Source organism: Megalobrama amblycephala, linkage group LG16 (genome assembly GCF_018812025.1).
Source record: "Megalobrama amblycephala isolate DHTTF-2021 linkage group LG16, ASM1881202v1, whole genome shotgun sequence".
Taxonomy (NCBI): domain Eukaryota; kingdom Metazoa; phylum Chordata; class Actinopteri; order Cypriniformes; family Xenocyprididae; genus Megalobrama; species Megalobrama amblycephala.
In genome coordinates, this window is record NC_063059.1 from 23,737,108 (window position 1) to 23,758,267 (window position 21,160).

The following is a 21,160-nucleotide window of genomic DNA, read 5'->3' on the forward strand; positions in this document are numbered from 1 at the left end:
AACGACATGAGGGTGAGTAATAAATGACATTATTTTCATTTTTGGGTGAACTAACCCTTTAAATATATGTGTTACCTAGAAGCAGCATTGTTTTTATTCTAGTAAAATGAACCAAAAATGTTTTTGGTCTTGTGTAACGTTTTGACTAGTGTTATTTGATTATTTTGTTATGTGCTTTTGTCATTTTAATTATTTTTATTTCTAAATTTCTAATTATTATTATTAATAATTTTTTTTTAAATAGTCATTTTAGTAAACTTCAACCTATTTTATTTCAGTTAGTTGCCAAGGAAACATTTCTAATTTAATAAAAGTTTGTTAAATTGTTAATCAAATATTTATATTTTGTTTTATCTCAGCTTTATCTCAATTAACGAAAACGTTTTGACCCTTATTTTTAAGAACTGTATAATCTACACAAAGTCAGATCTAACAAGTAATTATGCAAATCAGTGCACATAAACATTAATCTGATTTAAGCCTCACCGATTAAAACAAGCTTCCAGACGCTTATCTTTTAGCGCCCTCTATGGCATTTCATGTGTTGCACCTTGCAACACGAATGACGCTTGTAAAGCTTGTCATAAGCCGGAAGAGACATAAATGTCACACATGGAGAGAAGGTGGACTCTTTTGCTTTGTCATAAATGTTAATGATCATAATGACATTTTGATTAGGTCATATTCAAGTAGTTTACAATTTACCATAAGGTGCGCTGCGAATACGAAGTCATGTAAATAAGAAACGAGTTATTTTCGACACAGAAGACGGTAGCAGCAGAGAGGTCCACTTGTGATATGGGATTTCATGTCTTTCTGTATGTGCCTAATGTAATTGGTGAGTAATTATTACGTGACATTTATTGCAGCAGCAGAATTTATTTTACAGAATCAAAAATATTATAAAAAATATTATAATATATGACACATTTAATCAGTAAACTTACCCTAAGAATAGTATTTGTGATGCAAACTGTTTCTTTTTATTTTATAGGTTATATCCGGATTGTTCTTGTTCTCATTTCTTGGATTCTGTATCATTACCCGGAGAGTTTTCTACCCTTGTATGTGTTATCAATTATATTGGATGGTAGGTATTTATATTACATCTAGGGAAATTATAAATACATGCACTCTTAAAAATAAAGGTTCATTATTGGCATCTGTGGTTTCATGAAGAACCTTTAACATCCATGGAATCTTTCCATTGCATAGAATGTTAGTAAAAATGGTTCCCAAAATAGTTATACGAAACTACAAAACTTCCAATATAGGGTCAAAAAATCTCTTAAAAAGATTTAAAATAAAATACATAATATTATAATAATATATAATACAAAAGTAAATAATATAATTAATAAAATAAATATAATTAAAATTTTATATATATATATATATATATATATATATATATATATATATATATACAGTACAGTCCAAAAGTTTGGAACCACTAAGATTTTTAATGTTTTTAAAAGAAGTTTCGTCTGCTCACCAAGGCTACATTTATTTAATTAAAAATACAGTAAAAAACAGTAATATTGTGAAATATTATTACAATTTAAAATAACTGTGTACTATTTAAATATATTTGACAAAGTAATTTATTCCTGTGATGCAAAGCTGAATTTTCAGCATCGTTACTCCAGTCTTCAGTGTCACATGATCCTTCAGAAATCATTCTAATATGCTGATTTGCTGCTCAAGAAACATTTATGATTATTTTCAATGTTGAAAACAGTTGTGTACTTTTTTTTTCAGGATTCCTTGATGAATAGAAAGTTCAAAAGAACAGCATTTATCTGAAATACAAAGCTTCTGTAGCATTATACACTACCGTTCAAAAGTTTTGGGGTCAGTAAGAATTTTTATTTTTATTTTTTTGAAAAGAAATTAAAGAAATGAATACTTTTATTCAGCAAGGATGCATTAAATCAATCAAAAGTGGCAGTAAAGACATTTATAATGTTACAAAAGATTAGATTTCAGATAAACACTGTTCTTTTGAACTTTCTATTCATCAAATAATCCTGAAAAAAAATATTGTACACAAATATTTTGTACAATTGTACACATTAAATGTTTCTTGAGCAGCAGATCAGCATATTAGAATGATTTCTGAAGGATCATGTGACACTGAAGACTGGAGTAATGATGCTGAAAATTCAGCTTTGCATCACAGGAATAAATTACTTTGTGAAATATATTCAAATAGAAAACAGTTATTTTAAATTGTAATAATATTTCACAATATTACTGTTTTTTACTGTATTTTTAATTAAATAAATGTAGCCTTGGTGAGCAGACGAAACTTCTTTTAAAAACATTAAAAATCTTAGTGGTTCCAAACTTTTGGACTGTACTGTATATATATATATATTTCAATAATTGGGTCAATGACGTGACGGGTCATTTTTTTGTCCAAAGGCCTTAGTAATAATAAAAAACAAAGATATGACATCCAAAGCATGTAAGGTAATACAACTAGATCTCTTTTATCAAATCCAAAAGGTTTTAATTATATTTTGCTACATATAAAGGTATTTTAAAGATTTTGAAGTTTCAGAAGGTCATTCGGTTTAACCAAAGGCCAATACAGCCATTTAATTTGTGATTAAAATATCTAAAAATGTAATATATGTATATATTTTTTATTCTGGCATGATTTTATAACATCATATATCAACATAGTGCAAAATGATATTAAAATTATGTGTAGAAGTCGTTGCTTTGTTATGAGAAAAAATGTCCAGAAAAATTTATTTCATCAATGTCATTCGGATTAACCAATATAAAGGGACCATTTTGGATCAAGTCATGTGGTCAGTATCATGTGACAGGATCTGCCATCATTCAGACACCTGCATAGGACCACATGGTCCTGAAGCAAAGTAACTAACTCTCTCTTAACTATATGAAAAATTCATGTTTTCACTTGCTCATACACATGTCCCGAAACATCAGGTCATTCGGTACAACCGCTATAAAACATGGAAAATGTTGCAATATTTTAAAAACTTGTACTAAATATAAAATGTTTGATTGTCCTTTTGCTAGCTAGCTAGATATCAGTCTGTTAGCATTGTTTGAAAATATCGTCATTCGGTATAACCAAAAGTGTCATTTGGTAAAACCGAAATTTTGGTTAAACCGAATGACTTTTTTGGTGACAAATTTTGTCCATCTAGTAAAAAATGGTGAAAGCAGTGTTAATCAATTATAAAAACCACATAATCTCATTGTTAACACTTAATAAAACTTCAAAATTAATTATATCTCCATTATGTTTTTTTTTTAATACTTTTAAAAACCTTATTTGACCCAATTATTATATTATCTTTTAGTTTGTTTATATTTTCTTTTATTCATTTTATATCCTTTTATTTGTATTTTTATTTTTATATCCTTTAAGTTGTATTTATGCAACATAAGTAAAGCTTTACTTCCTTATTTTACATATTATTACTTATTATTTACATAATTTATTCCTCTGAAATATATACAGTACATGCAACATGTAACATGCATCATCCAGGAACCTCTCATGCCCTACTGAGCTTTCAGTTTGACAAGTGTCACTGCAGGGTAAAACCTTGGCAAACAAAACTTCAATTATTGATTAGCAAATTTTAGTATTTACATTATTGATTTAGTATTTTATCTTTGTGCCAGGGGTGGATGGCTGGGCGGCACGTCGGCTGCAGCAGACTTCCAGGTTTGGTGCATGGCTGGATGTGGTCATTGACAATGTAGGACGTGGCATGCTCTGGAACATGCTTTATGATGTAAGTTCAGTCAGTACTCGTTTGTCCCGAACATATTTGTATTCAAATTTTTCACTTTATACTTTGTGCTTTTGAAGTGGGGCTGGCTGGTGTCTTCAGTAGAGTGGTGTGTATTTGTGTGCAACCACAATGCCAGAGGTGCCCAGTGGAAGAACACTTTTACAGAGAGCCCGGTGTGGGTGCAGGCAGTGATGGCAAAAGGTATGGCAAGTTCTTTTTTCTTTTTAAACATTAAGATTTTTGAAAGCACAGAATGAATAGTGTTATTCTTCATGCAGGCTTCAAGACTCCTTTGGGCATTCTGACAATAGCAGGTCTCCATGTTTTGCCCGTGTGGCTGTATGGCTACCAGCATGAGGTGCTGTCTCAGGCTTTCTATGCCCCAAACTGGCTACAGATTCTGGGGATTCTGGTGCTGGCAGCAGGACGCTTGCTGGGCTTTGCAGTTGAGGTAAGGAGCATGTTTACCCAGCATTATCATAAATTATGGCAGCAATATTAATGTTTTTACTGTCATCATGTCTCATTTTGCAGATGTGGTGCATCGTAACCCATCTGAAATTCTTATCGTTGGATGAAAAGGAAGAAAAGGAGAACTAGGGATCTCTAAATGATTCTTTAGGACGTTGTAACGGTTTCAGATTGAATTCCTGTTCTAATGAGCACGTGAAAAAACATGTTGAAGGTTACAAATGGAAAATATAAATCAGTTTACCAGGGAGTAATGTTGCAGGGATATATTTATATTCCCTAGAAAACCTTATAAAGTGATACATATTTATGCCAGAGCCTTAAAACACACAAGTGTTTAGGAAAGGAAGCTCTTTGCACTACAATAGTTACATTGTTTCTGATATAAAAATTGCACGTAATGTATTTATTTTGAATTTATTGTTTGGGACAGTGAATATAGCAGTAAAGCATGCTGCTAGCAAGGGCAAGGTCATGGGTTCACTTCTCAAGAAATGCCTGATAAAATGTACACCTTGAATGCAGTGAAAGTTGCTTTGGAAAAAAACATATGGCAAATGCATAAATGTAATATTTAATATTTAATGTAAAACCTACAAATAAAACCATATATATATATATATATATATATATATATATATATATATATATACCGTGTGTATATATGCAGTCAAACTAAAAATTATTCAGAGATTTTTTATATATTTTTCCTAGTGGGTGCAGGACACAATAGTTCATTTATGCAAGTGAGGATAGCAAAATAAAGTAAACTGTGACATATTATACCCAAAAATTCTTCATACAGTGGACTACCAGTAAAATTGATAAAAATTTGGAACCAAAAATTATGGAGACACTTTGACCTGACCATGTTTTGCTTAAGTGTTATCTGACATAATTAAGATAATTTTTTTTCTGACAGTTTAACTCTGAGATCTTGTCATATTTTATTACCTTTTTTTTTTGACTATAGTGAATAAACTGTATACAGGGTGTCTAAATAAATTTTGGTTTGACTGTTTGTGTGTATATATATATATATATATATATATATATATATATATATGTACACACACACAATTATTTAAATAAATGGTATTAACTAGTATTATAGTACACTAACATGTCTTTTTGATCACCATTGCAATTTGATAAAAACAAAACAAAACAAAACAAAACAGTAAAACAAATTAAAATAACTGTTTTCTGTTTTAATATTTTTTTTTAAATGTAATTTATTCCTGTGAGGGCAAAGCTGAATTTCCATTACTGTCACATGATCCTTCAGAATCATTCTAACATGATGAGTTGCTGCTCAAGAATAATTTCTTCTTATTAATATTGAAAACAGTTATATTATAGCAGCAATATTTTTGGGAATTGTGATTCTTTGATGAATGGAGAGTTCAAAAGAACAACATTTATTTGAAATAGAAATCTTTTCTAACAACATAAAAGTCTTTACTGTCACCTTTGATCAATTTAATGTATCTTTGTTGAATACAAGTATTAATTACTTTAAAAAAAACATTTTTTTACCTTCTCCCCTTTGTAATTTATGAACACTGTATCTTATATGTTTTAAGCTTGCCTGGGCTACTTTTGTTATATGTTCTGTTGTAACTGTTTTGTTGAAATTTTCAATAAAAATTTAAAAAGCATTCATTAGCCAAGTTTTAGGATGGATACAGTAATTTAGGAGATATTTCCTAAATGAAACACCCAGTCATTAATTTCCATGACTAGTGAAAAAGTAAGCAAATATCTTTCAGAGGTACACATGCTGAGTACAGTCTTTTATTCAATTTTTGTTCAGCCACCAATCCACCCAAAAGAGTGGTTTTTGTAGGATCCCGTCGCATTCAAGTCATAGACTCAAACATAACACATTGACTTCAGAAACAGGTGGAGAATATTCATGTAAAGGCAAAAAATAAAGCAATTTTAATACTTCAGAAGCAATATTGCTCATTGTAGTCTATTAGACAGCTCTATATTGTTTTTTTTGTGTTAGAAGTAGTTACAGATTTTCACAATGGTGGATACAAATGAGTTTAATAATGATTTGGTGGTTACAGATGTACAATGTACAGCAGACTCTACTGGGGGTGAGTTACATAAAGCCAATGACTGAAGAATATCCAAGCAGAGGCTCACTGTGGCACAGGTTACTGACATTTCCAGGGTAACAGTCAGTATCAATGTTAAACAACACAAATTTCCTCTTTTTTTGCCATCGGACTTCACTCCTAGAGTGTCTCCAATGGATACAGACAAACAGGTCTTAAAAACAAAATCATAAAAAGATCACTTCCACTCATAGGTTGTTACTTCAAGGATTGCCATCGTCCATCTGAAACAGCACTTTGGCTAAATCACAATCTACACGTGGCAGCACATCTGAGGACTTCATTAAGATGATTAGCATCAAAAGGCCCCACTTTATCGTTATCAACCCGTAATTACATTCTCAAACACTCTGAGGGCAGATTTCGAAGAAAAGTGAAGGACTGTAGTGACAGGATTGCTTTTATTGTCAGAGGATGCTTTTTATTCATTTCAGTGATCAGTTTAACACTTTTGAGTCACAAAATTCATCTTTTGTTCTCTTATTTCATGGGACATTTATTAACTGCTCAGTATAAGATTGTTTTTCTGTCACTATGGAGCTCACTGGGACAATAACCACTTGTAGCTATGCATCTACATCTATATACAATTACTTAAACATGCAAAGAAAGAGAACGTTTGACCCAGAAGCACCTTTGTTTTTGGGGGGATTGTGGCCTATTCAGATAAAAAAAAAAAAAATCAAGTGATCAATTATCTTTCTAACCATGAAACGCCACTTGAGGTTGACGAATGAGCCCTTGAATCGACATTCAGAAGGAAGCAATCAGAGCTACGTTATGAATTCTCTTAGCATTCACCAAGCTTACTAATTTCCCATGTGCATTATCTGATGTTCATATTCCTAAACTCATCATCTGATATGAGAACTCCACTAATTCAGTCCCACATAGAGTCAATAGAAATGCAAGTTTGCAAGATCACAGTTTATTTGTTAAAATATTCCATCTCTCTAACCAAGGCAAATTCCCGTCCTTCCCTCGCTGTCTCACGTATGGTATTTTGACCACCTGATTCCTTGCAATCAAACCTCAACCTTAACAATAAAGGGATTTTTAAGGAGTGAAAATGAGCAAAATAACGTTGCTCACATGTTGTAGCCGATCTCTTGCTCGGTTAACAGGGCGAAAAGGTGTTTGAAATTCTTCAGATGGAGGTTTCAGCCAAAGCAAGCTACTCGTAAAAGGCTAAAAAATTAGATCCCCACCAGCTGAGAGTCCTTTAAGACTAAGGCTGGGACATCAGCTCGAGCTGGGGTCCTGGTGCTGCAGCTGCTGCCGTGATCGAGGGCTAAAAAGCTGCAAGACATTAACAGCACATTCTACATGACTAGCCTGCAGCAAGGCTTTGTTTCTGCAAAAAAAAAAAAATAATAATACAATGAGTTCTCTATGAGGAGTGAGAAAAAAAATCAGCCAATTTAATCGCAACAGTCCTCATTCAACTTGAAATGTTCTCCTTGTCAACTTGGTTACGAGTCGGTGTAGCTTTTGGATATTTGAGAGAGGAGCGGCAGTGAAATGAGTCAGACTGGTTGGATTTGGAGTGGTACAGGTGCATTCAGCAAAATATTGCACTGATACTACACAATCGTGTGTGGATTCACACCCCTGCACACTATACCGTAGGTTCCCCTGCAGGAGAGCCTCTTTACAATGACAGGTGCTGCGCTCAGCCTTTTTTTTGGTGTGTCCAGTCAGCTGGCAGTGGGCCAGGGGTGTTAATCTACGCCACCCGGGGCCGAGCTCTGAAAGGAAAACAACAACGACCTGGGAAACCTGGTCCCGTAACTATCACCGCTCCAGCTTATATATATATTTTGTGTGTGTGTGTGTGTGTGAATAAGGCTTCGCTATGACAGAAAGCCGGCTTTGTGAACTCATTCTCCCACTCAGTTTAGTTTATATTATGGCAATTTGCTGTGGTCACACATGTATTATTATTAACAGAAGTCATTTTGGCTCATCTGTTTGCAACATTACACCTACAAGTTGTAGCATACCTTGCATATAAATTATTGGCAGTTTAAAATAAGCTATGTCAGTACTAAGGGAATACAAAACCAGAAGAGAACTTAAAACAAGGTATCTAGAGCATTCGTTAAACCCACTGGTCCATAAATTCCACACATGACATGAATTAATAATAAAAAAGCAAAAATAAACATAATGGTCCATAATGTAACATGGCTGGTCTCATTTTCCAGAGAGCACACAGGTAATCCTCAAATGCAAAGCTTTGCATTACATGAAGTCAAGCTCTAATCCTCGTGTTAATGGGGACACAGACGTCTACGGATGTTCCTTCACTCGGTTATAGGAGAGACGTTCTGTGGGCGCATTTTCTGAGAGCAATTTCTTCCACAAATAGATGATGTGGTGATAAAGTATTTTTGTAGTGTGGAGCAACTCTCCTTCAAATACAAAATAAAATAAAAAAAAGAACAGAGGGTGTGTGTTTTCCGTCTTTGTTGGACTGTTGTTTTTTTTAAAGTCAACTCCACATGAAGTCAGAGAAACGGTCTGGTTCTTCCAAGTTGCGAGAAGAGTGAATAAATTCAATGAATGGTTGCTTATCCATCATGAGTGTTAGCATGGTCAGAAAGATGTCATGGTTTTTCTCCCATTTTAAGGAAAATGGGCACAGGGAGTTGCTGGTAAAAGTGAATTGACAGTCCAAGAGCTTGAGAAACTCAAGATGATATTCACACTCCCTGCCCGTCTTGACTACTTGTGAATAAATGAAGTGAAATGGGGGTGGGTGTGCACATCTATATGTTTCAGGTGGGCTTCCCAGCTGTTAGCCCAAGCAGGAGCGTCCGGCACCGTGGCTCTGGGAAAGCAGGAAAGACTGCACCACCTGCTCTGTGACCTGGGGGCTCGTGTTGACGTCCTCCAGCGCGTTGGCTACTGCAAACTGCCTGTCCCTTAAACGATTCCAGTTGGACAGAATATTGTGGTACTCAAAGACCTTCTCGTAGTTTCCAACTGAGTTGTACAGTTTTATCAGGCCTCTGTAGTCATATTCCAGTCCACTGTAACCCTCCCCGAACAGCTTTTTGCCTGCAGGAAACAGACAAATACTTTAGGTTTAGGTTAAGAACAAGGTTCTACATTTTGAGAAGAAAAAAGCGATATGACCGAAATTTTCTATTACGATTTTGAAATTTTATTTCATGATCATGATGTAGTTATTTTTGCTTTGTACATTCTGATACCATTAAAGTTTCATAATTCTTTTAAAAAACACTATTACTAGCATAAAAAATCCCTCAAACTTACTGAAGAAAAATAAACAGTGATAAAGAGTAAAGAAAACAAACTACAATAGAGCAAATGCACAAATGAAATAGACCTACCTGAAAACCTCAAGCACTAGAAATAAGAAATACTACATAAAATGAAATAATCAAAATGTATAAAAAAAAACAATGCATAATATAAACTTCATAAAGAGATTGGAAAACGAATCCATATGTATCGAGTGATTTACTCCAAATTTTCTGAAGAGAATCGGTAGCTTGTCATGAAGTTTTTGAAGCGTCACACTGGAAGTTGCAAAGGCAGTCAATGGAATGAAATCTGAGACCATCTGGTCATCAAAAATATCTTAATCTGACTTCCAAAGAAGAATGAAAGTCTTACGGGTGTGGAACGACATGAGGGCGAGTAATTAATGACAGAATTTTTATTTTGGGGTGAACTAACCCTTTAATAACGACAGCAGGTAAATTTGGATGCTGTTATGTTGACTTAAAGGTGCCGTAGAACGTCTTTTCAAAAGATGTAATATAAGTCTAAGGTGTCCCCTGAATGTGTCTGTGAAGTTTCAGCTCAAAATACCCCATAGATTTTTTTAAATTAATCTTTTAACTGCCTATTTTGGGGCATCATTAACAATGCGCCGAGTCAGGCTGCACGGCCCCTTTAAATCTCTCGCTCCCTGCCCTCCCGAGCTCTCGACTATAAATGCAGTTATACAGTGCATAAACAAAGTTCACACAGCTAATATAACCCTCAAATGGATCTTTACAAGATGTTCGTCATGCATGCTGCATGCATGGATCGGATCATGTGAGTATAGTATTTATTTGGATGTTTGGATTTGATTCTGAATGAGTTTGAGGCTGTGCTCCTTGGCTAAAGCTAACATTACACACTGTTGGAGAGATTTATAAAGAATGAAGTTGTGTTTATGCATTATACAGACTGCAAGTGTTTAATGAAAATAGCGACGGCTCTTGTCTCTGTGAATACAGTAAGAAACGATGGTAACTTTAACCACATTTAACAGTACATTAGCAACATGCTAACGAAACATTTAGAAAGACAATTTACAAATATCACTAAAAATATCACATCATGGATCATGTCAGTTATTATCGCTCCATCTGCCATTTTTCACTATTGTCCTTGCTTGATTACCTAGTCTGATGATTCAGCTGTGCACATCCAGACGTTAATACTGGCTGCCCTTGTGTAATGCCTTGAACATGAGCTGGCATATGCAAATATTGGGGGTGTACATATTAATGATCCCGACTGTTACGTAACAGTTGGTGTTATGTTGAGATTTGCCTGTTTTTCTGAGGTCTTTTAAACAAATGAGATTTATATAAGGAGGAGGAAACAATGGAGTTTGAAACTCAATGTATGTCTTTTCCATGTACTTAACTCTTGTTATTCAACTATGCCAAAGTAAATTCAATTTTTGATTCTAGGGCATCTTTAATACATAAATGACTGTTTACTTGCAAATACATGTCACTTTGAAATGTAGGTATGTGTATTTAACCATTCAATCCCAATTAGGTGGCAAAAAGCACTCTGTTCAGTTCTCACTGTGAGAATGAGCAGCATATCATGTGCGTGTGTCTTTTGGACAGCATGTACATATACTGAAATAAATTCTCTTTCGCTGCTAATTGTGATTCAACGGTTTAAGATCAACTGTTTATAAACCGCAGTGCTTAAAAACGCATGGAAATAAGGTTTTGTGATCGTGCAGCACAGTAACGTCACATGAGCGTAACCGCGATAGATGCGCTAGTCCAAAATCTCTACCGGTTGACAAATTTCAACCGGTTAATCATGTCTACCAGTATATCGCCCACCCCTAAGAAGAAATTAATACTTTTATTCAGCAAGGAAGCATTAAATTGATCAAAAGTGACAGAACAGACTTTTACATTGTTACAAAAGTTAATTTAAAATAAATGCTGTTCTTTGGAACTGTTGTTCTTTGGAAAAAGGCTAAATAAATTAAAAATAAACCAAACCATCTTGAGACAAAACAATGGCAGTGACATATTTTAAGATATGTCAGTGCAAGTTGCTAAGTTGTTAAAACAGCTCAAACATGCATTTTATTCTGGGACTAGGCTTAAGCCTCGTTTGTGAAACCAGGGGTAAATTAATTAAAAACATAACATTTTTTAAATGTAAAATTAAATTGTTAATCTTTAAAAAAATAATAAAAAGACTAATTAAGTATTAGATGGCAGCAAAAGCAAACAAAATGTAAAAAATGTGGATATGAGCATAATTAACCAATTTTGGTTATCAACCAATATCAACCGACATGAATAAAAAAAAAAAAAAAAAAAAAAAAAAACAGCCAATACCAATATGTCACCAATATGTCATGCATGTCCACCCAAAATGCAACTACAAAAGTAACCCTCACCAATAGCGATGGATCGCAAGTAGAGGCGCTCGGCATCATCGTACTGATTCATGTCGTAGTTATAAAGCGAGGCCAAGTGTCCCACTGACAGAGCCACCTCATAGTCTTCCTGTCCCAACAGCTGCTCCTTGATCTGAATGGCCTTGATGTGCATCTCCTCTGCCTCCTGCATTAAAATCACACCATGGAAAGGTCAGTCAGCCCAACAGAGACCTCAAAAGCACTGTTGAGTTTGGCTTACACAATAGAAAAACACAACGATCTTTCACAACGATCCACTTGTGGTGATTTCCATATACTATTACAATGGTAACATTCTCACAGGTTTAAGTAAGGAAGAATTAATTAAAACCTTGAATTTGCGCATGGACTGGTAGAGGCGGCCCAGGTTGCCGTAGTGTTTCGCCGTCTGAACGTTAAACTCTCCGAAGGCTTTTTTGGCCAACTGGAGGGAGGAGAGGTGCAGATCATGGGCCTCCTGCAGGAGGCGTTCCTCTGTTTCTTTGTTATGGCAATCAATGGCAATCTCCTCCAGGATTAGGGCTTGAGATATAACGTCAGAAATACAAATTAGCTTGATGTAACTTGATTTTTCAATGAAGTAAAAAAAGAAAGCCTAAACAAACTGAAGAATGAAAAGATAATGCTACTTTGAACTGTCAAGGGCCGTCTTAATGTTGTCATTCCAGTAATGCAGCTGTGAATAAGGGGAGTTATGAAAGCTTTTCAAAGTGCTAGTCTCACCTTTCACCCTCTTGGACGAGGCCAGCAGCAGATGGTCTTCAGGGAGAATGTGAGTTATGATGTCTATGGCACGTTCTGCGTGGAATCTAAAAGCCAAAGTATGAAACTGGTACGTTATTGGATAAACACTTCCATGAAAAAAAATACAGAGGAAAAAAAAAAACAATTCTAAAAGAACAACTTAATTGTGTTAAAGGTTAGGGCAACTACTGGACATCTGTGTCATGGACTTCTTAACACTCGAGGGACACATAAAATGTTATCAAAGTTCGTACGGGATTAGTTGCAACCAAAAATACTGTTTAGTCTTGGAAAGTTGCAGCTTGCTGTTCAAGAAGTGACTCAAGACACCAATTAAATTATTCATATTTTCATGGTGATCTTAAGAGGAATGTTTGTCTTCTTTCATAAAAACAGCATTGCTATTTTGCCTCTGACCGATTATGTGTTGTTCAGTGTTGCCTAATGAATTCTGTTTTTTAAGCGAGTTAGTCTCACGTCACCCAAAGATTACAGATTTTTGTAAAAAATAAAAAGGTAATTTAATGAAGGATTTATTCCCAATGATTAAAATGGTTAACAATTAAGAGTTCTTTTAAAAAAAAATCATTAAGAGAACCTGCTCATAAGAGTCATTTGTTCATGAATCATCTACAATCTATTCGATTTAGAAGCATCTGAGTGCAAGCACTGAGTAGCAGTACAGGAATCATTGATATTGTCCAATTACTAGGGGTACTACGGTACATGTATTCGTCCCGAACCGTACGGTACAGACGTCACGGTTCGGTTCATGCAGTTAGACGACGAATACAGTCATTCACAGGCAATCCACACTCCAATCCAGAAGGGGGCGCATGTGGTAATTCAACTGTGTTTGCTAACCGCCACAACAGGATAAAGCACAGAAGAAGAGCAGACGATCTAGATATGTGTAATCTCTCAATCCGTGTTTTAAACGCGGAAGCTTGAGAATAATATCTCACGTAGCATTACATTTACCTCAGGCAAGTCATTTAGTGTCCACAGCATGTTAGTTCACTAGAGAAATGAACTCTAGAGGGGAGCATTTCACTAAATATATGCACTATATTAGCTTATATATATTCATTATATTTACTTTATCTTTTAGTTATGGCTTAATTATTTAATATATGTTTAAATACATTTATTTAAAGAGAGAGATACAATTTGTTCAATAAACAACTGTTTAATAAAAAGCAATTTTATGTTTAGTTTTCTTCCCCCTGTTGTACCGAACCGTGACTTCAATACCAAGGTACGTACCGAACCGTCAAGTTCCATTTACCCACCCAGATATGAAATCTCTAAATATGAAACTAATGCACCCAGGACAGGATTGAGACACTCACAGTGCGTTATCGAATTTCCCAGAGCTGTACTGATGGACGTAGGACGAATACGCCAAGTCCTCATGTGCAGTCGCAACATGAATATTCTTTCCTCCAAACACTGACTGCCGAATATCGAGTGCAATCTGAAGGTAGAACACACCAATAACAAGTAAATCACCCATTGTCTTTCAGAGAATGAGAAAATGTTTTATTTAAACATGCAAAGAACCCAAATTTTAAGTAATTCTTACAGTAGCTCACCTGGTAAATTACCACTGACTGACAGATATTATCCACATTTAAGAGATAAAATCCATAATCTAGTAGTGTATCTGAGTATTTTGGGTGCTTGTGCCCAAAATGTTCCCTGAAAACAAAATGTGGAAACACATAAGCAAGCATTTCATCGCTGTCAAACTGAACATAATTTCAACACCAGCCACACTTTAAAAAAATACACATGATGGTTCATACCGTGCCAAAAAGACTGCATGTTTTATCAGTTGTTCAGCTTTCCTGAACTCCCGCTTAACAACACAAGCCTGCAGGGATCAATTTCATGATTAAGTAATGCGACAATGGATCAGAAGCTTACATCTATTTAGAAAAACTCCAACATCCAGCAATCACTGACCTTAGAGGCTTGTCTGAGAACATCAACTACTACTTTCACAGGTAAGCCGACAGTGATCTCCCTCATAGCCTCTATACACCACCTATAAGCCTAAAACGCATAAGGAACACAACTGTAGAGCAGCCGTTCACCAAACAGACTTCTGGTGTTGTTGCAATGGGACTTACCTCATCATAGTGGCTTTTGGCAAAGAGCAGGGCACACAGTTCTCCATACAGGGCAGCCTTATTAGCCTGATGGCCGTGTTTGGCTAGTTTGTCCATGTAAGACTGGGCCAGTTTGAAAGTCTCTTCTCCCAGGTGGTATTTGCAGTTGCCATTACGCACATGAAGTAACCTGGCACACAAAATCACAACAACACATTAATAACGTATTTATAACACCGTTAATATGACTAACTGACCATTTACAATTAGAACAGATTCAAGCTGATCGTTTACTCACCTCACACAGCACTCCACTGCACGATACCAGTGAAGAACCTCATCATGTAATGTGCACAGCTGGAGGCAAGACAGAAACACTTTCTCTGCATCTCCATACCAACCGGCATCTGATAAAAAGCCACCTGAGATGGAAGAAAAGTATTATTACAACTGTGCTTGTTATTATAAGCTGAAACAGCAGAAAAGTGAGCCAGAGTGAACCATACCTAAAACAAAGCCAAACTGTATAGCTTTCTCTTTCACATGCGCATCTGACTCTGCTATGTATGAACATCGGCGGCTGAAGGAGTTGGCCAGGACTGAAGCGACCTTCACACCGTGGTCCATCAGAGCCTGGAAGCAGTGGTGTAAGAGGTGCCTGTGGAAGAAAATATGTTTTAAGTCTTTCATCTAATCACTTACAAAACAATATTTTTCATATATTTTAGTTGCCTTTTCTGAGGTGAGGGTATAGGGATGATTCTTTAACTTTATGCAATGACAAATATTATAGTAGTATATTACTACTGGTGGACTAATTCAGTTTTTAGCTGATTTCTAAAGATAGCAGATTGGCTTATAGAATGCCAATACATATAACTCTTTACATATTAACATATATAACACTACAGATTTTGTTTTTTAAAGAAATTAATCATTTCATTCAACAAGGATTCATTAAATTGATCAAAATTGTCAGTAAAAATATTGTTTAAATTCAATTTCAAATAAATCCTGTTCTTTTGAACTTTCTGATAGTAAAAAGATAATAATAATAATAATTGATAATAAAAAGAAACTTCTTTCTTGAGCACCAAATCAGCATACTAGAATGATTTCTGAAGAATCATGTGACAGTAATGGCTGCTAAAAATAATTTAGCTTTGTCAGCTTTGCTAAATTAGTTTAATTTAAATTTAGCTGGTTTCTGCATCATGACAAAGTCTATCACTACATATATTACTCTACAACCCAGTCTGGCAAAGATGCTAATAAAGGCTTGCGCCATATACACCATGTGAGATTTGACTCATCAGACCAAAATATATACACACACACACAAACAATTTCATACAGTGTGGCCATATATACATCTTTAAGATATGGCTTTGAGCTATATTACCTTGACAGACAGACAAAGAGTGGACTCAGCTGTCAATTACCTTTTGTCAGAGGCCCTGAGGACTTTGGCGAAGACCTCCAGCTCACAAAACTCCCCTCCCAGCTGGCAGAGCCGGCCTTGCTGGTAAAGCTGGAACACATGAAGAAATGTGAGATTGTTGACCCTATTGTACATGTGACACAGAAAAGACAACTCAAGCCTTCCCTTGGGGATGTCAAGGCCCAGAAAACCAGGAAAAGTAGCCAATATGAAGACAGAATGTACAATCAGGAAGAGTTTGTGCAAGAACAATACGTAACACGTGCCAATAATATTTTGTTTGTGTTATGGTAAATCTGGTTTACAAATCAAATTACTTAACCCTTACTATTATATCTGAAGCTAAAACTATAATCACCTTAAGTCAGTGGTTCTCAAGGCCCCCAATTGTCCACAATAATTTTCAAAGGCTCCATGAATATCCAGTTGTTCTTGATTTATTGGAGGTATATATGCAAAAGTCTTAGGCACATTAGTATTTTCACCAAAGAAAAATGGTTTTAAGTCAGTTATTTATATCTTTTGCTATAGATGTTTTTTGTATGCACAAGAAGTCTGACAACAGCCAGTATGCTCCACACGAAGATCTGGGGCCTGTACCATGAAGCCGATTAGGTAAGTTTCAGATTAGTTTGCGCCAATCCTGGGTTTTAGGTACCATGGAAGTGACGTGGCTTTTAGCGGTGTTCATCACCATAGTAACTTACGCTCCACGGTAAACCTGCTCTAGGGCAGGTTATGTTCTGGTTCAGAGATCTCAAAGAGAAAATTGGGCCAATCGGATGTGAGCTAAATGAACTGACGCATCTAATGCAATAAAGTCACTCCCCCAGTTTCTCTTCCTCCAAAGTAAAGGTCACTATATAGTAAAAAAAAAATTTAACAATGAAATTTTCTGGCTTTAATGATAATTACTAAGAATTATTTTATGATTTATATAATTATTATATGATATATAGTATTAATCCAATACACACAAGCAATTTTAGTTTAGCAGTTATTATTAAGCATTTAGTTTCAATGAATATTGATATATAAATGTAATATAAATAAGCTGTAAATAAACTTTAATATGACTACATGCGACCTTACATGTTTGAGTCTCTATCGCTATATATATTATCAACTATATAAGTTAACATCACAAGTTTCACTTGCACTGATAGAGCAAGATAATTTCTTTTATTTGTCATTAGTGTGAATGAGTTTAAATACTTCATTTTCTTCAATCTCTTAACCTTCAGCAAGAGAGTTTTGAATCGCGCTGGCTCTCTCGCGAGAAGTGAATCATAGTTTCTCTCTGTTGCAAGGCATGTGATTGGCTGTTCACCACTGATGTCACGGATTCAGGTGCACGCGCTTCACAAACTCAGGATCAAAGCCTGAGTTGACAAAGAAAGTTGATGATAAGTATCATGGTACCAATGAAGCCAGATTGGAGTGGTTTGGTTTTGTCAACTTTTTGTTGAACTCGTTTGTTCAACTACCATCGTGGTACAGACTCCTGATCTCACCCATTGAGTCCATCTGGGATTTCATGAAGAAACCAAGAACCGAGAAAGACTAAATCCAGAAGAACTGCGGCAACGTCTTCAAGACTTCAACACTTTGTACTTACAATTCTACCCAGTAAAATATTTTAGAGCTTGGTATAACTAGAAAAATGTATATTAATTAATTTTAATAAATTCCCATGGATGTATAAGATTTATTAATTTACGTGACTTTTTCACATCTAGAGATCACACTTTCAAAATTAGGCTCCCTCATTTATCTAGGATTTTCAAGACAGTGGGAATATTATTTCATCAAATAATAATAATTAAAAAAAACAGTTGTTGAAAAGAAATGATTTGTAGTTTTTTTTGTCTTATTTTCATGCTTGTTTTGTCTTACTTTAAATCTTAAGTCATCTTTAAACCCCCTAGGAAGTTTGCTGAGCCCCCCTAGTTGAGAATTACTGTCCTACGCGGACCTAACTTTTTAAACAATAGATTATTTAAGAAAATAAGATTTCTAATTTCTAAAGCCTCCAAACTATCCAGAGAAAGAACAATTACATCAATAAAACTTCTCTGGTCTGGTGGGTTACAGTTAAACTTGATTTGTGTCATTTCAAATATATCTACAATCCAACTAATAAATACAGTCCCCTCGTCAAACTTAGTTTGGTAATATTTATTGACTAATGCTTGAGGAATTATGAAAGATTTAAGGTCATTTGTCACAACAAACTCTGATAGCCTTGACATACAAAACAGTGGGGTTGGTCTAATCACATATTTACCAACTTAAATGTCCAAAATGGCAATTTAAATTAAAAAGACAAGGCAAGTCACACTAAATTAACTTAAAATGCATGAACAATGCAATATCTGATACACTGAGCATATTTCATTTTACATAAAGGTTAATATGAGATAAAAAAAGGAATTTGGTCCCATAAGTTAAAAGTCTTAACTTTTAAATAAATAAATAAAGTCAAGAAGTTATTTAAAATTCATTAACTAAGATTAATTAGAAGTACTTTCATGTTAACAACGAATCTTATTGTAAAGTGTCACTTGTGTCTTTTCTGTTAATTGTTTTCACAGTAACGTTAGTTGGTGACAAACCATATTTACAGATGACAGTATTTACCATATTTACAGATTGTCACATAAAACTTGTGAATTCGTTAGAAACACGGTTATGGTTTAAATACTCACATGCCATTATAGCTAGTACCCATAAATAAGGTAAACAGGGTAAAAAGTGAAATGTCAGTGTTTTATAGTCTTGACCCAGAGAGCTATATCTCACACAGCAGCAGGCTAAGACAACTGGAACATAGTGTCCACTTCAATCAGTCTTTACCCAAACTGTCACACAGAAAATGAGTGTACTCTTAAACCACAAACCCTTAACGGTTAAATGGTCTCGTATCTCGAGTCTCTTCTTATTAGCGCTCCACTGAGAGGTTGGTTCAGTTTTTGTTAGCCGAGCTGCTAGTGAAAAGTGTCAGATGCTTTTGACGTTTGTTCCGCACTGACCTCATTCACTGTGCTTCTTACCTTGTAGTAAACATCAAACTGTATATTTTCAGGGAGAGAGCGGATGTCCCGTCGCGATCGGCCGTAGTTGTCGACCACGGCTGAGATAGCGGTGTTGTACAGGGTCTCAGGGATCCATTCCAGCTCCACCGCGGCCATATTGTTTTCTTTCACTAAATCCAACCACAGCCCCCCCTCTTCCACTCCTACTTTCACCTCCTTCGCTACCTGGTCGAGGTAAAACTCTTTACTCTGATGCTCCTCATACACCCCCGCAGCTGGAAGCGCTTTTTGAGTCTGAAACGGACTGTTGTGATAGGGAACACAACCCTAAGGTTATGCTCTCATGTTTAAAGCTCATCCCCGATCGAGATGCCCCGCCCCCTCTATGACGCTTTAGGCAATGACGTAGCGCTCGAACTCAGTGAACGCGCATTTGACTGTAGTTCAAAATAACGGCCGCTTGGAGGACGGCGGAAATCTCTCAAAAGTAATCACATTTTTGTGGCTTCTACTAGACATTTTTATGTTAATTTGTCAGTGAACAAATATATATATATATATATATATATATATATATATATATATATATATATATATATATATATATATACACACACACAATTAAAATGTACAATCGTGCTTTTCTGGGAAAATGGACCGATTTTCAAACAGATTTTCAAGTTCATAAAAATATCAAATGATAACAATTAATACATTTTAAAATAAAAGCCATTAACAATCAAAATGAAACACTTACCAAAAACATGGAATATTGTATTCTTTTACCTGCAGCCTATTTCACGTAAATATTTCAGGTCAAAGGCCTTTATTAGGGTTCCACTGCCTTAAAAAAAAAAAAAAAAAAAGGTTGGGAATCCCTGCCCTAATACTTATGCAAATATAAATAGCTCTATTTAATAGAAAGCAAGTAAAAAAAAAAAAAAAGAAAAAAAAAGCAGAAAGGTATAGGCTATTTGTAGGTATACAAGAAAGCAAGTAAACAAAAATAATTTTCTGATAAATTGTTGTTTAGCACGTTTTCGCGATTAAGGTACGTACGTCATCACACCGCAGGTCAGAAAACAAAAGGGTCAATAGTCAATGACAAAATATTTAGCTATTATTTTGCATTAATATAAATATTTTAAAGAATAGAGTTGTGGATGTTCCTTTCCTTGTGAGTTAGCCAACTTTGAAGTTTGCTCGTGGGCACCACCTACTGTCCACTACTGGTAAAATCCATTTTGCAGTAGCATAAGAAAATCCCTTGAAATCTGTTGTTGATGCACGCCATTTGTCTAAATGATATTTATCTGACTAGATTTCAAACTATATGATGTAGATTATATATTTCCATCATATAACGTGGATTATGTATTCCTTTGTGCCGCATAGTAGTGACATGTATGTATCCCAGGTGTTTTCGAACTGGGGATCACCCCAGGCAGGAGGTTACAAGACAGTGATAGGGCCTGTGGAAAAGTCTAGAAAAAACTGTAAAAATAAATAATAAGATTAAAATAAATAGGTATAAAGTAAGTTAGTAATCAAACAAATAGATAAAAGATAATAAATAAACAATTAAATAATACATTTAACATTACTATAGTGAGTTAAAAATATATAGGGTCGCCATATATGTGTAACTTAATAGAAATTAATTTTATAATATAATTTTTTCAGTGTATAAATTAGGTGTTTATAAAAGATGGCTTTTAAATTTTAGGATGGGGT

General features: G+C 35.0%; 2 protein-coding genes across 2 annotated transcripts; one reads left to right on the top strand and one right to left on the bottom strand.

Annotated features, from left to right (window-relative positions):
• The first annotated feature begins 385 nt into the window (after positions 1 to 385).
• On the top strand, positions 386 to 5,069 carry si:ch1073-145m9.1. Its single transcript, XM_048160982.1, has 6 exons — positions 386 to 838; positions 995 to 1,090; positions 3,673 to 3,785; positions 3,863 to 3,986; positions 4,064 to 4,236; positions 4,320 to 5,069. The coding sequence occupies exons 1-6, from the start codon at positions 799 to 801 to the stop codon at positions 4,383 to 4,385; spliced, it is 612 nt and encodes a 203-aa protein (XP_048016939.1). The 5' UTR covers positions 386 to 798; the 3' UTR covers positions 4,386 to 5,069.
• A 1,108-nt stretch (positions 5,070 to 6,177) lies between these two features.
• Positions 6,178 to 19,824, bottom strand: appbp2 (amyloid beta precursor protein (cytoplasmic tail) binding protein 2). Its single transcript, XM_048160301.1, has 13 exons — positions 19,445 to 19,824; positions 16,393 to 16,481; positions 15,457 to 15,608; positions 15,249 to 15,372; positions 14,972 to 15,140; positions 14,805 to 14,894; positions 14,645 to 14,712; positions 14,432 to 14,537; positions 14,189 to 14,313; positions 12,816 to 12,901; positions 12,424 to 12,614; positions 12,072 to 12,237; positions 6,178 to 9,448 (listed from the first exon to the last, which is right to left on the bottom strand). The coding sequence occupies exons 1-13, from the start codon at positions 19,580 to 19,582 to the stop codon at positions 9,186 to 9,188; spliced, it is 1,767 nt and encodes a 588-aa protein (XP_048016258.1). The 5' UTR covers positions 19,583 to 19,824; the 3' UTR covers positions 6,178 to 9,185.
• Between the last annotated feature and the right edge of the window lie 1,336 nt (positions 19,825 to 21,160).

Bases quoted from the DNA above. Each gene is read 5' to 3' on its own strand.
- appbp2 (XM_048160301.1), bottom strand. From the start codon at position 19,582: ATGGCCGCGGTGGAGCTGGAATGGATCCCTGAGACCCTGTACAACACC. The intron at 12,238-12,423 runs GTTTTAATTAAT...ATTTTAATGCAG, and splicing joins AGTCCATGCGCAAATTCAAG to GAGGCAGAGGAGATGCACAT. The intron at 9,449-12,071 runs GTGAGGGTTACT...TGTTTCCTGCAG, and splicing joins CTTGCGATCCATCGCTATTG to GCAAAAAGCTGTTCGGGGAG.
- si:ch1073-145m9.1 (XM_048160982.1), top strand. From the start codon at position 799: ATGGGATTTCATGTCTTTCTGTATGTGCCTAATGTAATTG. The intron at 3,786-3,862 runs GTAAGTTCAGTC...GTGCTTTTGAAG, and splicing joins TCTGGAACATGCTTTATGAT to TGGGGCTGGCTGGTGTCTTC. The intron at 4,237-4,319 runs GTAAGGAGCATG...CTCATTTTGCAG, and splicing joins TGCTGGGCTTTGCAGTTGAG to ATGTGGTGCATCGTAACCCA.